The 19400-nt window shown below is 35.1% G+C and overlaps 1 protein-coding gene across 1 annotated transcript; it reads left to right on the top strand.

Annotated features, from left to right (window-relative positions):
• Positions 1–14675: 14675 nt before the first annotated feature.
• LOC141629313 (1-Cys peroxiredoxin) lies at positions 14676–15650 on the top strand. Its single transcript, XM_074442336.1, has 3 exons — positions 14676–14793; positions 14938–15233; positions 15341–15650. Exons 1-3 carry the CDS (start codon positions 14676–14678, stop codon positions 15584–15586), a joined length of 660 nt encoding a protein of 219 aa, XP_074298437.1. The 3' UTR covers positions 15587–15650.
• The last annotated feature ends 3750 nt before the right edge of the window (positions 15651–19400 follow it).

The following is a 19400-nucleotide window of genomic DNA, read 5'->3' as shown; positions in this document are numbered from 1 at the left end:
ATTTCTCAAACTTCATTTCATATATTGAAAATGAAAGTTTTACAAGCTAAACTATTCTAAATGTTCAAGTCTAAATGTTCAAGTCTTACAAGCTAAGCTAACCTCCCAATCATCTTACTTGGAAGCCAACACCGGCTCCACTCCCCCCATGTGGACCATGCGGATCATTTGGATCGTAATTGGATCTAGGTCCGGGGTTACAACCTTGCCACCAAGTCTCAAACATTTCCATTCTTTCCTTCATTTTCCGGAATTCTTCATCACGTTTGGCAAGTTCTTCATCACGTTTGGCATCACGTTCATCACGCTCTCTTATTTGACTTTGAAGTTGACTAATAATTCCCGGTTGATACGTGTTGCTGGGAATTGTTGAAGTCGATCTTCTACGCGTTTTCTCATAGAAAGCCGGTGTTGAACTTCCGGTACCATACACGTGCCCTTTCTTGAAGCCATCCACCAACTCATACCATATGTCATTGTCCGGTCTTTCTGGATTGGCGGCTTTTTCTCGTTCAAATGCTTCCTACAATATTAAACAAATGGTAGTAAGTTAATATGGTAACCACCTTATATACGACATTTTAAAAGAGAATAAACTAACAAAAATTAAGTGTTACGGAAAACTTACATATAATTGCTTGTCTTTTGGCTTAGTCCAAGTTCTAACCCCTTTTCCGTCAACTCTGGAATGCGTGTCCAAAATCAAGTCCTAAAGAAGGTTCTACTTAGCTAATAGCTAATTTCTCTTAATCCAAAAGACGGTTTCACTTAGCAAATTCCATTAATGCAAAAGACGGTTTCACTTAGCTTAATATTAATAATAATACGACGGTTTCACTTAACTTAGTAATAATAATAATAATAATAATATTAATTAAGACGGTTCCACTTAGCTTAATACTAATCATAATGAGACGGTTTCACTTAGCTACCAACACCAAACACCACCCCACGACACACCCCCACCACGGCCGAACGCCGGCCGACCGCCACCCACCACCCACCGAACCACCCCCACCCATATACCCTAAACCTAGACAAAAACCCCCTTAATCATTCCCTTTTAATTCAAACACAAATTAAACTAAATCTAACTACAAATTAAACTAAATCTAACTACAAATTAATCAAACTAACTATAAATTAATCTAACAAATTAAACTAAATAAACTGAAATTAAACAAAAACAACTAACCTAATTAAAGAGGGTGGATGTGGCGGTGGAAATGGCGGTGGAAATGGCGGTGGAAGGGTGGTTGTGTGGTGTTGTTGGTTGGTGTCGTCCGTCGTTCGCCAAATCGCTGCTCGTCCCTTTTTTTTTTGTTTCGCAAAGAGTAAAGTAGGAGAGAGGGGGCTGAAAGTAATAAAAAAATTGGCGACTGACTTTTTGAATTTGGCGACTGAAAATCAGTCGCCAAATTTGGCGACTAACGAAATTTCAGTCGCCAAATTCAATAAGTCAGTCGCCACGTGGATTCCCTTTTTAAAATGACAGCCTGGTTTGTACTAAAAACTTTAGCGACTGATTGTTAATTTGGCGACTGAATTTCAGTCGCCAAATTGGCGACTATCTCTAATTCAGTCGCCAAATTGAACCTTTCAGTCGCCAAGTTTGATTCCTTTTTTGAAAAAGTCAGTCGCCATATTGGCGACTAATTTCAGTCGCCAATTTGAAAATCAGTCGCCAATTTGGCGACTACTTATTTCAGTCGCCAAATTTCGGTCGCCTGTTTCAGATTTTCTTGTAGTGATATAACAATTAATTTGAGTGCCTTTAAAATACTACATAAATTATGTCTAAAGTAATAAATTTAATCATTAATGGCAAGAATCTCGGGTGTCATTATTGACAAAAATATTGGCCTAATAATTAATTGCCCTAAATACCAAAAATTCCATAACAGAAATATAATCAACAAGTTAAATTCACGGCATCAAAAAAAGGAAGCTTTTTACTATTTTGTCACTAATTGGACGTAATTTTTAGTCTCTCATATCCTTATAATTTTATTTTATTTTTGTCTCTCATCAATTTTAAACATACTTATTGTGCTTCCTACTATTTTCGCAATCTTCATATTTTGCCATCTTTAATCCTTATATAGAGTATATTAGTTGTATATATGATATAGCTATGTACATATTACTCTATGTTTTGTGTATTTTAAAGTTTTATCTTCCAAGTTCCATCGCATAATATTATTGTAGGAAAAGATGATACTCCGTATATAACAAAAATCGATATTGCATATCATTCTCCATAAAATCTCTCTAAATAATTGAAAATGTTTATTGTGTCTCATATTTCGATTAGAGTAAGTATTCGGATATCCAACGTATTATATTATAACTTTTGAATGTGCATGTAATAGTGTAGTGTTGGTAATTCGATTATATTAATAAAATTATTATGAATTTTTTTCCCTAAAATCATTTCAAAATAGAAGTAGGATAATAAAATGGAGTATACTCGGATACTCCCTCTATTTTGGTCAATTTATTTGCCTTTTGTTTTGGAGAAAGACAAGGAAAGAAGAAGGGTCATTAATTATTAGATGACAAGTACAAAATGGGGAGAATTCAATTGCCTATTAAAGGTAAATCTAAAATAAAAAGATACAATTGATTTGTTTGCCTTTTGTTTTGGCAGAAAGACAAGGAAAAAAAGGAGTCAATTATTAAATGACAAGTAGACTAAATTAAGTGGGGAGGATTCAATTTTTTTGTTTTAACCATCAAAGATTAATCTAAAATATAAAGACAAACAATTGACTGAGACCCTCCAAAATGAAATAAAAAAAACCCGGAACAGATCGAGTACCAACTACCATTTCATAATCTTAATAAGTTTATTCTCCTTTTTCTATCTGTATTTGCAACAATTATTTTATTAAAAACATTTTCAAAACTTCGCACATGGTATAATTCGTTTCTTTACGAAGTTATTAACATGATATACGACACATGTGTAAGCATGATACAAGACCCAATTATAAACGTGTAGATTATTCACGCTCATAAATATACAACATGGTTGTAAATATAATATGTAACACAAGAGTGATACTCCCCCTATTTTACTTTTATTGTCCTATTTTCTCTAAAATTTATTCGAAATTAACTGTCCTCTTTATTATGGTAAATAATTAAACTACGGATATTGCCTTAAGTGACTACCACTTCCTCTCTCAAAGTGACATTGGTATCATTCTTTATAATACTAAGGGATAATATTTTAATTTATTCAATTTTTTAAATCCTTTCAAAATACTCTCATCGTTCTGGTCAATAGTTATCTATTTTCTTTTTTGGGTTTATCGGTCAATAATTATCTATTTCCATTTTTGACATATATTTGTATTTGACGTATTAATTTTAATTTTTATACGTCCACACGTATAAAAATAAGGGTTTTTCTAACATGTGCCTTAGGAATAGAACGATAGAACGAAATATATATAGATTAGACAAATTATTGTATTTTATTAAGGGACTTGCTAAATCCTACACAGTTTTACTAAATCCTACACAAAATTTACACTTTTTTCGACTTTGCCCCTCCCATTCCATACCCACAAACAACCCTTAATAGAGAGAGAAAAGAAGAACGTCTTCTACAGTTCTACTGCTTAATTCACGGTGTCAGGGAGGCCTCCGGCGAGCACAAACGACGCATCCAATTTGACCATCAATTTCTCCAGTGTGTAAAATTTTACCAGTAATGAAAATAACGTCTTTTGTTGATGCAATCTACGTCACACAAATCGATTATATTATAGGGGAATCGCGCAACTATATCTCCGACAATGACAACCCTCACGCCGGCACTCCTCCGATCACACTAACTCCCTCCAATAGTGACCCACGACGTCGTTTTATGCAGATCTGTCACTATTAGTCTCAATTTTGATGTGACGGCGACGGTTTGGAGCCATAAATGGCGGGGTTTCGAATTTTATGGTGGGGTGCTATTTTCGGGAATGAGGAGACGATAGCACACAAGGACACCGGCGAAATCTCCGACTTCCGATGCATCAACCGGTGAGACCAGAGGCGGTGACTGTTGCTAGGTGGCGGCGCCGACAGGAGGGGTTTGGGTCATTGAGTATGGGGGCTATTGAGGGGCTAGAGTTATTATTTTTTTATGTTTTAAGAGAAAGGGTATGAGGGGAAAAAAGTGACAAAATGTATATGATGTAGTAAAATGGTGTGTAGGATTTAGCAATTGCGTTTATTAATGAATGACCATTAATGCATAAATGATTATTGTGATTCTTCTCAACCAATTCCATAAAATATATCAGATCACGAGTAATTAATAGATAATATAGAGTCATTAAAAAAATTATTAAAAAATCAATTTAAATACTTCATATTATTTTCAATTTATATAAATTGAAGTGACTTCAAAAAATTATCTAACAATTAATGCATAACATTACGACATTGAAAGATAATAGTAAATAACGTGTTAGTAAATAGAGAATGAATGGGTGGTGTTAATGGTAGGAGGTCGTGATAGGAGATGGGTCACGATGGGTAGGTAATGATGGAGTGGGGAGTTGGATAAGGTTACGAGAAGGGTTGGGATTCACGCATGTGGTGGGTCCGGGCGGACGTAGAGGATGGTGGAGGCAAGAGGGGGGATGAGTAGTTGGAGAACGTATGATATGGATTGCAGTGCGATGGTTAGTTGTGGGAGCTGCTGAGATATGGGTTGACAGGGGCGTTGTGGTTCAACGTGTTTAGTACAGTGGAGTCATCACTGTGATGAAAGGTCTGTTGGTGGGTTTCGAGGTTGTCAAGTCAGTGATGAGAGAAAAGGTAAATAATTGAGAGAAGAACTAACAAGCGGGGTAATCTTATCTATATTAATACAAAAGACAATACTCAATCCTCAGCGCGCCACGTCATTAATGCAGGTTTTTTTTTTTTTTTTGAAAATTCATGTTATGGTGGGACCCGTGAGTGTGCAATGTATTTATTTTTTTCAGATTTCCGTCTTTTCAAACATGCGATAAATTCCGTCTTACAACAAATTCTATGAAATAATATTATGAAAAATTTCTATGAATTAATATTATGAAATAATTTTATACATTCCGTGTGAATAAAATTAATAACATATATGCAGAATGAATTACAAATGCGAGTAAAGAAAATTGAATTACATAATTTTTAAAACAAAATTACATAATAATAAAATTACATAATTTCAAGAAGGAATAACATTTATATACGGGATCAAACATAAAACGCAAATGAATTACATACATATGTTAAAGTTGATTATATTAGATTATATTTATTTTATCCAGATGTAAAGTTTTTATGTATGCAATTTTTATTTATAAGAGTAGATTACGTTATTTCCTTATAAACCAGTGTATGTGAACACGCGTTTGTAACAAATTTAAACATAAATTATGTAGATCGTAGATTTAGACCAACTAGATAAGTACAATAAAAATGCAAAAACAAATATACATCCAAAAACATTAGTACTGGCCAAAATACATACCCGTGCAATATTTTGCACGGGTTTAAACTAGTATGATATAAAACGTACAACAATGAGTAAAATTAAATGTATATTGCGTAAATAAACAGGTTATGAAATCTACAATAATTTTATATTTACTTTTCAGATTTTGCTTTTCATAAGTAAAAAATCGAGGAAAAAAAAAGCAGAGTACTTCACAATTAAGCAACACAAACTTATAAAAAGTGTATGGGTAGACCATTTTCTAAAGTTTAATTAGTAATTTTCTAAATTCAAAAAGCACGTAAATTTACTTTTAATAATACTTTACGTTACCACCCGTGTAGTGCACGGATTCAAAAACTAGTAAAACTTAAATAACTACCTAAATCTAACGCCTTGAACTTAAATATACATGATAGGTTTATGTACCGTGAATGTGTCACTCATACGGTGAGTAGTATTTAATATGGAATCTACGTGGTAATTGAATGTGAATGGATGGTATCTAATATGGAATCTTCATGGAAATCGCACAAGTAAAAAAAAAAAAAAAAAATCTAGTGTGAGAATTGAACAAGAGACCTCCTACTTAAAATTTAAGAGACTTTTTCTTAAGAATTTTAAGAGACTTACCGTTGTAAAATACGTGAAAAAGATAAAAAAAAAAACGATAAAAAATAAAAGCGAGTTAGAAAGTTATGATATGCATAACTGTCCGGATTTGACTTGGAGAGTTTATAAAGCACCTTCTAAGACCAATAGCGAATGATCTAATTAAAAAAGGCCCAATACAAAAACCCCCAGCCGAGTCGTTCGAAGCGGCACTAACACATTCAAGGCATAGATCCAACAGTTATCATTTGGCCACTGCATTCCCTTTGGCAATGCTACTGCAGCCAATGGTGTGCAATAGTTTTATACGGAGTATAATAAATGGTGTTGTTGGAACGATCAATTGGTTGCCAAAATAATGAATATGATATTCTTTTCATTCATTTCATTTTCATATGTTTGTTCATTATGTTTGAGGTGTCTTTTAGTTTTTTTTTTTTTTTAATTAAAAAAATTAATTGCAAATTCAAATCCACAATAATACTTGTAGCATATAATAAGAGAGACATGCCAACAATATTCACTCGCAGTAAATTGGACAAAACCTCCCTACAAATTGATTAAGCCAAAAGTTATACAATTGCAGAGTTTTATGTACTAAACTAGAACTACAATTCCTTTATTTTATATTTTTTAATTTTTTTAACAAGACGTAGAACTACAATTCAAGCATCCCCTTACATCCATTTTCCCAAAATCTTAAAACAACAATCCAAACACCTACATAGATCAAAGAGTTACCATTTCACTACTAGTCTTTTTTTTTGGTGGCGGAAATTTATAAGGAACGATAAATTAAAAAATACAGCCTAAGTCGGAGAGTACACTAGGGGGCCGATCAGGGGACAACATTACAATAGCCGAGTCAATATAACAAAGAGTTTTTTACAAAATTTGGCGCAAAATGCCAACAAAAGTTTCCATCACATGAGGAATGATCATGGAGCGAGTAACGAGCGAGAGAATCAGCTATCAAGTTGGTTAATCTTTCTTCGAATAGGATCTTCAAAAACGGAGAGGCTCTTAGATGTTCCCTGCACTCCATAATAATATTAGCAAGGGGGCATAAAGGAGGGGAGTTAGAGCACACAAGATTCACAGCAACTTTGCAATCCGAACCAATGATACAAGTGTCCTTGGATCTAATCGCGTACTTAATTCCTTCCCTAATGGCAAAGATTTCACCCGCTAAGGGATTAGGAGCGAGGTAACGATTCGACCACCCATAAACCCACCGACCAGTCTAATCCCTCACAATACCCTCGATTCCACAAGAGAGGGAGGTAGAACAAAAAGACGCATCAACGTTGATTTTTAGGCAGAAATCAGGGGGAGGGAGCCATAAATATAAGGTCAGGGGTAGAGGAGGGGACACTTAACAAGGGATGTTGGGTCGAAGTCCAGTCATAGGTGAGATGGTAGACACGGTCAAGCCAAGGCTTAAGAGAAAGGGTGGTGGAGGCACTAAAGAGGCGTTCATTGCGTATAGTTTAAGATTGTTGGTCAAGCCAATTCTTCTTAAATATGTCTAAGGCCTTATTTTTTTATTTTTTTTTTGGTGTAAGGTTAGGATAAGGCCTTGTTATTTTGAGCTGAATAAAGTTGAACTGACTGAACTTTATTAAACTGAAGTGATTTGAACTGAACTGGATAAAGCTGAACTAAGTTGATGTTTAAAGAGATGAATAGAGCTGAAATAAGTTAAGCTGAACTTAAATGAGCTGAGCTGAACTAAACTGAACTGAGTGGGTTGAAGTGAGCTAAATAAAAGCTGAAATTATGCCGAAAAAAACAGGGCCTAAACCTGCTCATGTAAAGTAGACACATAAAAGCAGTAAGACCGTAGATACATCCCAACTATACAAACTAACATTCCAATGAAAAGCCGTATAATTATAACCGAATTTCTGCTCCTACATATAACAAAAAGGCTACACATACACGAGGTGTATGAAAATTTCATACACGACCAATGAAATTGCGACACATGGCAAACTTGAGTTAAGTTATTTGGGTAAATCTAGGGTTAGTATTGTAATTTCACATATGTGGTTAATATGTTAACTACATCTGGTTAACACTAGTTATGGAATTGTTTTATTTGTTTTCATTTTCTTTAATTTCATTTATTATCATTTATATTTTTTTTGTTTTGTTTTCATTTAATTTATTATAAATGATTAAACAACCCTTTAATTTGTTGGAAAAAAATATACTATCGAAAATGAGAAATGAAAATCGATTGAATGAATAAGTGTAAATCAATGAACCCTAATTTAATCCAATTAATCAAAAACCTAATTCAATTATATTAATCAAATTCATCACTTGATTAACGGTAAAATCAATTCGATCAATTAATTGATGAACGGTAAAGTCACTCGAAAAACCCTAATTTAATTCGATTAAACAAAACATAATTCAATTCTATTAATGATATCGCTAAACCCTAATTCAATAAATCATAATCGAACAATTGATAAACCCTAATTCAATTAATCAAAATAAAAATCGATAAAGTGATGAACCCTAATTCAATCGATTTAGTTTCGTTAATAGCATAGGTTTGATTCTATGTAGAGCTTAGTATGGGGTAAGGAGAAAAAGTAAACCAAAAAATTTTTTGTTGTTATTGGGGTTCGAACACGGGTGGCTCAAGCAGCACAATGGTGATTTCAAAGAGACTAGTTACCAACAAAGCAAGGGGTATCAGCACATCAATTAGGGCATCAAAATACATTATATTGTTTACGTATTGCTTGATAAAGCAGCCTAATAGAATAATTTCGAAATTATGTATATTCTGATGATGATTTGCTTTCCTAAAAATATTATCTTAAATGCCTTATTTAGAGTCCATTATTATCTTAAATGCCTTATGTAGAGTCCATTATTTTAGGAATGATTATTAAATTAAGCAATTTATAATTGAGGTAGTTTTTAAATAAGGCAGTTTTTAAATCATGGAAATGAATAATTTAAATAAGGCAGTTTATAAATCATGGAAACAAATAACGGAATTTACAAATTGTGTAAATTATTTTAAGCTTCAATTTAAAATATAATGAATTGTGTTCGTTGTTTTGACGTGCTGTTACCCCTGTGTTAGATGGTTACTAATCTCTTTGCAAACATTAATGCTCTGTTAACGACAACCCGTGTTCGAATCACCATAGCAACATTTTTTTCGATTAGTCAATTAGGGTTACCAAACAATTTAGGGTAACCCCAAACAATTGTCTTTACATTTTGATTTCGTAAACATTTTTTTCGATTAATCATTTATTTACATTTTGATTTAGCTTCTCATAAACGCAAACAATTGAATTGGGGAATCGATTAATCAATTTGGGTTAATTGAATTTTGACGATTTGAATTAGGGTTCATCAATTGAATGATCAATTTTTGACTAATTGAATTTGATTAGCATTGATTAATGAAATGAAATTGGGGTTTGATTTTCGCAAATTTAATCGAATTGATTGATCGATTTGATTATTTAAATTAGGGTTCATCAATTTGAATAATAAGAATAAATTAGGGTCTCATTAATCGAATTGGGATTAATCGATTGGGATGAATCTAAATCGATTTTCATTATTATGTGTTAATTGATTGGGATGAATAAAAACAATAAACTAAAAAATTCGTTTTGGATTTTTTTGGATTTAATTCATTTTGGATTTTTTTTAATATAAATTTGATAATCAAAATTATAAAATCTAAATAACAAATAAATGAAAACAATAAAATAAAAAATAGTTAATTAAATGAAATTGAAGAAAGTCAAAAACAATTAAAAAAACTTCCAATTAAACTGTTAACTAATCTAGTTATCTTGTTAACCCAATATGATAATTTACTAATCTAACCTTACTCTAACCTATAGTAGTAAACCCTAGTTTGCCACATGGCGCAATACCATTGGTCGTGTATGAAAAATTTCATACACCTCGTATATGTGTATCACCTTTCTACATATAAGTTTCAACTATAACTGTAATTAAGCAACCCATAAGTGAATAAGACCAATTAAACACATCAATAAAATCTCGCCAAACCTCCCTTGATAGCGGCAAATTCAATTCATAATAATTTCTAGATAAACTCAAATGAGCAATTTCGCAGACCTAAAAAATCACTACTAGTATAGCACCGTAAAGTATACTATAACTAGTATAGCACCGTGCTATAACACAGTATTTTTTAGATGTAATTATTAGAGATGTTGCACTAATGAACGAAGTATTAGTTTTAACTCATTTTTAGTTTGTTGAGGGATCATATTAATAATATTTCGTATTAGAAGAAATAAAATAAAAAGATCAACACTGTTGATATGAATAGATTAATGAATTTTACTTAAATTACTTATCAACTTTATTTTAGAAAATAAATGTTAATTATATTGTTATATTCATTAAAGACATAATCTCGTGAGATTTATATCAAATCAGATAAAATATGTTTTTTGTAATCAACTTTGTTATGCATATATTAACTTAATACATACAAAGATTGAGTCGAATTTAACCGCTAGTCATGATTATTAACTTTATTTTTTTTTTCATATTTTTGAAACTTTTAGATTAATCCTTACAAAAACATTTAACAAATGTTATTTTCTTCCGTCCCATTGGTTTGTTTAGATTTGATTATAGAACCTCTCACAAATAATAAAAAAAAGGTAAATAAATAACTGGGACAACGAGCTACAAACAACAAATTACCATTTCTAATTTAAAGTTGTCTTGGCTCTGTTTGATAAAACTACTTGAAAAGCTAAAAACTCAAAAGCTAATTAAAATCTGAAAAAGCTAATCAAACTCGAAAAGGTAAATCGATAAGGTAGTTTGAAAATTAGGAGCTGATAAGATAACTGATTATATAAAAATGTGTTTGGCAAACTAGCTGAAAGGTAGCTTATTTTGGTAAAATGACGTAAAAGGATATGAAAAGTATTTAATACTCGTATTATAGAATAAAGGGGTACAATGGAAAATAAGTCATTTCAGTTACCCGATTTCTCAAATGCTACCTGAGGTAGCATTTCATTTCAGGTACCTTATTTGACCAAATAAGCTATTTGGCAAACCTTTGCAAAAAACCAGGTAGCTGAAATTTTGGTCAAATAAGTTACTTTGGTCAAATAAGCTACCCGAAATGTCGTGCAAAACGGAGCCTTAACTTAAAAAATACTCTCACTAGTCACTCCTGATTATAGAACCTCTCACAAACATTATTGTAAAATATTTTAGGTAGATGCTTAATTTTTTTAAAATATCAGTATGTTATCTTTTTTATTATTTTGTAAAATATTATCAGTATCTTTGATATTTTCAAAGTGGGCTCTTTGCCAATTAATGCAGTATCCTTATTTATTCAATGTGGGACCACTTTTTGGCAATAAAGTGAGCGGGAAAGAGCTAAAAAACTCTAAATCTTTTAGTTTATTTGTGATTATTTTAAAAATACGAGTAAAAGGAAGAAAAACTCAATCTTAAATTGAATTGAAATGGAAAATCGTCGAGCATTGAAGCCTAGAGTCCAAACCGTGCAATACGTTCCAACTTTCAAAAACAAAACACAAGAACAGAATATAAAAACCTCAAGATACTCCCAGGCTAATGCTGCGTACTAGTCCAAATGCAAATCCTAGAAGCAAAAAGCCCACCAACTCATCTTGAATCCTTGGTGCCTACTTGCCAATATATTTATTTGGACTTTTGTCGAAACAAATTGTTCAGTAGCTAAGCCTTCTCCGTATGGGCTTAGGAGTGTTATGACAAGTTCCATAATGATGGTCATCAAGATCTTATTAATGTGGATCAAATGAGGTATATGAATTTTCTGCATCTCCTTTCCCATCCCTCCATCACCACCTCCACGACCTCACCGCATAGCCATGAGGCTTTCCCATAACATTCGCAAGCCCAATCCTAAGTACGCCAAACTTGCCACCCTCCTTCCACCATCTCGTCCACCCAACACGACCAAACAAGCTCTCACCAATCCTCAGTAGCGTGAGGCGATGAATATTGAGTTTACTACCCTTAAGCCAATCAAACCTGGACATTAGTCCCACCCGACCCATCGTACAATGTCATTGGATGTAGATGGATTTAATGCATTGAATACAAACCCGATAATAGTATTGATAAATACAAAGCTCGTCTCATTGCGAGGGGGTTTTTTCAGCGTCCCAGAATTGATTATTCGAACACTTTTAGCCTTATTGTTAATCCCACAACAGTACGTACCTTGCTATCTCTTGCTCTTATTAATTCATGGTCACTTTGACAACTCGATATTAATAATACATACGTTCCTTCAAGGTTACTTGTCTGACATTGTTTATATGGCGGTTTGTTAACACCTTTCATCCCTCACATGTATGTCGCCTCGTTAAAGAGATTTACGGTCTTAAACAACATCGCGTGCCTAGTACACCACTCTCAATGAATATCTGTTAGTTGTCCACCGGGTTCAAAGCTTCCCTCGTTGACCCTTCTTTATTTTTGTTCACTTCACGTCAAGCACGGTTTATTTATTAGTTTATGTTGATGATATTATCGTCACAGGTCCTAACTCGAGTCTTGTCTAGTCTTTTATCAATGCTCTTGCCACTCGTATCTCTCTTAAGGATTTAGGCACTTTGTCCAACTTTCTAGGCATCGAGGTCACCCCGAATTCACACGGTCTTTTACTCACATAGTCTAAATACATTTATGATATATTGCATAAACATAAAAGGTAAGAGTCGAAACGGGCTAGCTAGCGCACCTCTAACTATGCACCCTCCCCTTAGCTTCATCACGATGAGAGTCCTAATATATCCAATCCATCAAATTTTTGAGCTATCATTGGTAGTTTACAGTACCTTTCGTTAGATCGGCCTAATGTTGCTTACTCGGTTAACAAAATGGCTCAATTAATACAACACCCCAGATCACTCCACTGGCCTATCTGATGTGTGCTTATTTTGTATCAATTTTCCCCTTCTTCCCTATGCATTTTCTCTCTAACTTAGATGATTTTGACATCTTTAACTTGCATTTTATGTCCTTAGTGTCGTTCTATGAGTTTTCGTCTCGCCTTGCAGGATTTGAGCCAAAAATGGACTAAGGAAGTAAGCAAAGCGACTCATGAAGCTAGCATGGGGAAGAAGGAGGGAAGAAAATAAAGAAGGACTCCCGGCCGGTCGGCCGACAACCAGTCCACCGGCTGAGAGTCCTTCGTAAGAGCTTTGGAAGATTTTTGAAGTGAAGGACAGGCGACCGCTCTATTTAAAGCACGTTCTTTTATGGTCTATTTGATATTCATTGCCTCGGGTAACCAAGATGGTAGCACTCTCATGCATTAGGTGGTCTTGGCAAGACACCTTGGTGTAGGGGGGGTGTTACAATTTCGTCATTTGGTAGTCGGAGCAAGGAGAACGGAGACAACAAAAGTAACTTTTCAGGTATGTTAATATACAAGCATTTCTCGCTTTCCTGGACAACGAGTATGTACAGGTCTAGCTTTTGTTCGCATTATGCTTGTTTTTGCCTTTTGCCTCTATAGATTCTCGTTGTCCGGGACAACGAGATATGTCGGATTTCTTAAAAAAAAAAAAAAAAAAAACGTAGTTTAAAACCCGCCATATTTTGTCAAATAGTTTGGATTTAAACCCCATTTTAGCAAAAACTTCTGTAAATTATTGAATGAATAAAATTATCACTTTTCAATATCTTACAATAAGTACATCTCAAAATCAAAGGCGATAATAAGCGCCACAATAATGAACAAAGTAATGACATCAATGGAGGATCTTATTTACGTCGTAAGAGGGCTATGCTCCCCCCTAACAATTTACAATAGGTCTTGGTATAGACGGGTGGGGCGTATTGACGGGTAAAGACATCTAATAAAATGGGTAGAGGGGACAAGGTGGGGCACCTCTCATGTGCTTCCCACTTGATGGTAAATGAGTATTTTGTGAGGAGAAATGGTGTCCATCTATACATATAGACGGATAGTGTCCGTCTATAATGAGAATTTGTGAACAATTTAAGTTTATATATACCTGACTCGATGGTTGAGCATAAGTATTTTCTTTCGAGATTCGGTGATCAAGTCTGAGCCTTCGTACTATTTATGTCAAGACCCGATACTGAATGACACCCCTATGACTAAATCGTAATCAGCCAGTCTTATTATAGATGGATATATCAGTTTGAAGTGAATGACGGGTCAAATATACTTAAAGTGGTGACATTTTTGGGCCCACAATACAACTTGTTGCTTGTCTTATGCTTAAAATGGGTGAATATTTAGCTCGTCTATAACTATAGACGGATATCTCTCGTCTGAAAATTTGTGTTTGCATTAATGGGCGCCATTGCAGCCACGTTCAAAAGTATCAATATGCCACCACAGTAGCCACGTTCCCTACATGCAACAAACACTTTGCATGGCTTACTGTAATATTTAACACAACACACTAATTGTCTCCCATGTCTATATATACATTCTACTTGGGACTCTTGTTTAAGTAAGACAAGTAAGATAAAATAATCATATAAAGTAATAAGAGAGATGCCAGGAATAACAATAGGAGATAAAGTGCCTAACCTTCAAGTTGAGACCACCCATGGCAAATTTATGCTTCATGACTATATTTCGGATACTTGGACCATCCTCTTCTCTCATCCAGGTTCCTACTTTACTTCTTTACTGCTTTTATAAAAACATATTTCCCGTCCCAGCAAATAGTTTACGTTATGAGTAGAAAATAAAGCAAATTTAAACTAGTATTTATACTATAACTGTACGGTTTTGGATATATATGCATGAGCAGGTGATTTTACACCAGTTTGTACGACTGAGCTTGGAATGATGGCAAAGTACGCCGACGAGTTCTCAAAAAGAGGTGTTAAGCTTTTGGGGCTTTCTTGTGACGATCTTGAATCTCATGAAGAATGGATAAAGGACGTGGAGGCTTTTTCTGGAGGACACAAGGTGAAGTACCCAATAATAGCAGATCCAAATAGGGAAATAATAAAGCAGCTGAATATGGTGGATCCTGATGAAAAGGGTTCCAACGGAGAGCCACTCCCGTCTCGTGCCTTGCACATCATAGGCCCTGATAAACTGGTCTTCTCTTCCTACACTTTTCGATCATCGATCGAGTATTCTTTTGAGTTGCAAATAAACATTTCATCTTCTAACTAATTTACGACTTACTTAATTGTTGTCACCAGGTGAAGCTGAGTTTCTTATATCCAGCAACAACAGGACGGAACATGGAAGAAGTAGTAAGGGTGCTCGAATCCCTACAGAAAGCTGCCAAGTACAAGGTGGCAACTCCTGTCAACTGGAAACCCGGGGAAGAGGTAGTCATATCTCCGAGCGTTAGTGATGATCAAGCCAAGAAGATGTTTCCTCAAGGATATCATACTGCTGATCTTCCTTCCAAAAAGGGTTACCTTCGCTTTACTCAAGTCTAAATAACTTGCAATCAAGTACTTATGTATAATTAGTCTGAATAACGGCCGTATGTAGCTAGCTAATTTATGTAGTATATTAACGCTTATATGTATTACTGTTACTTTGCTTTTGGGAGCGATCCATGATTACCTCTTTGTTAATAGCATGGTTGTTCTTTTCTTGAACTTGAACCCGGTGATTTGGGCTATAATACCATGATTAACTACATATAGGTGCACAATATAAGCATCGATATCAATATTAAAGACATAGTAAGATGCAAAGTATACACCTCGACTTCTATCAAGTTAAAGAGAGTGTTTAGCTATGGACGATTTCTAATCCGACTCGATGGCTTTGCTATGGAAGACTTCTCAGCCAAACTCAATTCATATCTCGTTACATTGTCTCAAAATCACAACTCAACTCCAGATAGCCACAAAGTATAGATGTCATCAGAAAATACAGAATACCAAAAAAACCTTTGCTTGAGAAAGCTCGTGAAAGAATGAAAGCACAATAATATAAGAAAAGAACATTGTAAATAATTACTCATAATTTTGCACAAGAATCATCCTACAAGACTTTATATAAAGGCCATAATATTATTGGGTATGCCAACTACCATCAGAAGCAAGAGCGAAAAGCACATCCAGAGGGATGATATTGTTGTTCTTGTGGATGCCGCCACTGCAAATTAAATACCGGTTTCAGTAAAGGATATAACAAATGTCACAATTAGCAAAACATGTATTTAGTATAACTAATCTCAAGTTTGTTTTATCATATACTCCTTCAGTTTGACCTTTCTTTTAATAATCTCAAGCCTGATTCATGTGGCTTGCACAAATGGGCCTACGCAATCCACATGAACCGGCCTTGACCAGTTGACCAGTTCGTGTGGTTTACTCGTTACCCCCTACTTTTTCGTAAAATTTCCCCTTGAAGTTTCTTTTAGTTGTTTCTTTGGCTAACGTTGACTTTTGTGTATATTATTAAACGATAATTAATACCAATAACGATCTCTATTTGGGTAAAAATGACGATTAAAAACGAAAAAACCTTGAACCACCCAGATTTTTAAGCTCGGGTATCCGTAATCGACGAATTTTTTCAAATTACTTATCTCAACAAGACAAGCCCAATAAAAAAAAATATCTTCCCTAAAACTACACGAATGGGTGCGGCCTAGACCCATTCTTGCGGTTCACACGAATAAGCCTAGGCCGAATCGTAATAATAAATGTAAATATCAAATTGTCCTGTTATAATTTTTGATAAAGTACCACCTAATTAAGGTGAACTTTCAAAAATTTTGAACAATAAAATAAAACTAGGAAGATTATTACGATTATGAGTGATTATTAGCCCCTACATACCTTGTTTAGCCGGTGGCGGCAGTGGAAATGACGGCGAGGAACCTGAAGAGCTCTGGGTTGGTGAAGGCGAAGGTGGCGGATAGACACCGGCATCACTAATAAGAAAGGGTGCAGAATCGTATCTAAGCCAACAACTAGGCAAGTACATTGCAAAACTCACCCTAGAAGTCCCACAACATCCAGCCATCCAAGTTAATGCAACTCGAAGACATCTTTCACATAAGCTACCAACTATATCCGGTGTACAAATCCCCATGATGTATATCGTCTCCAACACCGACAGATTCGCCTCGGCTGTCACATAGCCCTCGCTTGACAAGTTGTACGCAGCTTGCATGATCGTGTCATTCACGGCCTTACCAAATACTTTGGTGAATTTTTTTGGGTCAGACACATTCCCGAGGCTATAAGAAGAGGACGAAATAGTTTCGTCCTCTAGCTTGAATATGGATCGATTCGTATATCTAACCATACATTCCTCATACCAAACAATTGACTCGATTTCTCTAGGACATTTCTCGCCTAAGGCTAGGATTGCCGCGTCCACACAGTCGTGGCATTGTTGTTTGTTAAGGTCGCGTCTACACAAGTATAAACCGTAGGCTTTGTCAATCCCTTGGCCCACCGAGTAGTTGTTGAAGTGCGCGGTCGACGCCTGGTGCGTGAGCTTAGGAAGGACAAGGTCAAGGTTCCTCTTGAATTTATCTTTTCTTGTGTAGTTGCCTACCGTTGGGTAACAATAGGTATTCTGGAATTGAAATTGGGACAATGCTTGTTTAAAGTGGATTAGAAAAAATAAGATGGTTAAGACAAATGTTTTAACCATTGGAAGTTCCATTATCCTTTGTTTGTTTGATTTTGAAGTTTTGTTCAATTATTCTCTTCCTCGATCATAATAAGATTCTATAATGTAGTTCTGTAGATGTTCACATGACCTATTAAAAGTAGAATATATAAGAGCTATTTGCAAAAACTTTGTTTAATCAATCAAACAATCTGTTCTATTTACTTTTGATGAGAGAGAGAGGTGTTTTTTTTTAAATTGATATGTATAAATAATTCTTAAATGTAGTACATCACCGTATACAATGCCTAAACTACAGAAGTAGCTATAGTATGAGCAATCCTATTAAGGCTCCGAGGACAGTGACTAAGAGAAAAGCAATGACAAGAAGTTATTAAAGAAACAATAAAACGTAAAACTGGAGCAGCATCATGGTTGATCTCGCCACAACCATTAAGTTGAAGGACCAAGTTTAAGCAGTCCGAGGTTGCATCTATGTGCCGATAACCACGAGCAATGGCATCCATACAGGCATATTTAAGGGCCATTGCCTCTGCTTGAATAGCAGATTTTGCCCAGAAAACAGCAGACCCAGAATGGAACATGAATCCATGGGCATCCTGAAGAAGCCAACCAGCAGCGGCTCGCAAATTTGTTTTCCAAGAGGCATCGCACTTAATACGAATATGATTGGAACAAATCTTAGGACCAATCATGCATAGAGGGAAATGATTACGGAGAAGAAAAGAGTCTTCCACGTCTTCCTCATTAATCAGCAGAGTAGCACTCATTGGTCTCCTCATGTCGTTTTGTACACGGACATTACTCTGTGCATCGGCTGAGATCAAGCCAAAAAGGCCATAATAATCCTCAGAAGTGTCCTGAAAAAGTCTTTTATTTCTCCAACACCATATATGCCAAAGAGTACTAACAAAAAGAGATATCGAGGAGATAGGAGTTGTGGATTTCCGGAACAACTGCAGCCAATTAATAATCCATTGTTGAATGGATATATTATCCCCAACCTGAGACCTTATCCCCATTTGAGATGCAGCCCAAAGACGAGAAGTAAACGGGCAATCACGGAAAAGATGAGTCAGAGACTCAATTGGTGCAGGCTGTGATGAACAAAAAACGCAACAGTAATCCCATTGAAGCTCCCTTTTTCGTGCTTCCTCACCACATGGTAGAGAATTGGACATTATCTTCCATAGAAAAATTTTCCATTTATTATGAACTGGAAGATACCATAAATCTTTATGACAAAAAGCCATAGATGACTGGTCCATACGGGATTTATCTTTAATGGTAGCTTGAGCATTCCATAACTTTGCAAAAGCTAACGTATAACCACTCTTACTTGAGTACTGCCCAGTTTTCGTTAGATTCCAAAAAATACAGTCAGATTCATCGACCAAAGGGATAGGTGTAGAAAGAACAAGGGGCATAACCTCTGGGCCGCAGATGTTCAGCACTGCTGTCTGATTCCACTCCCCGGAGGGGCTTTGTAAAAGAGCAACCGGCAAATGTGGCTTACATTGAGTATCATTGATTGATAAAGAAAGTAATTGAGCCAATGACGCATTATGTATCCATCTATCCCTCCATATATCTAACGAAGATGGAAATCTCACTTGCCAAGAAATATTCTCCTTAAGCAAGTCAATCCCC

Source organism: Silene latifolia, chromosome 2 (assembly GCF_048544455.1).
Source record: "Silene latifolia isolate original U9 population chromosome 2, ASM4854445v1, whole genome shotgun sequence".
NCBI lineage: Eukaryota > Viridiplantae > Streptophyta > Magnoliopsida > Caryophyllales > Caryophyllaceae > Silene > Silene latifolia.
Note: the sequence above shows the minus strand (reverse complement) of the source record. Positions and strands in the feature narration are given on the sequence as shown.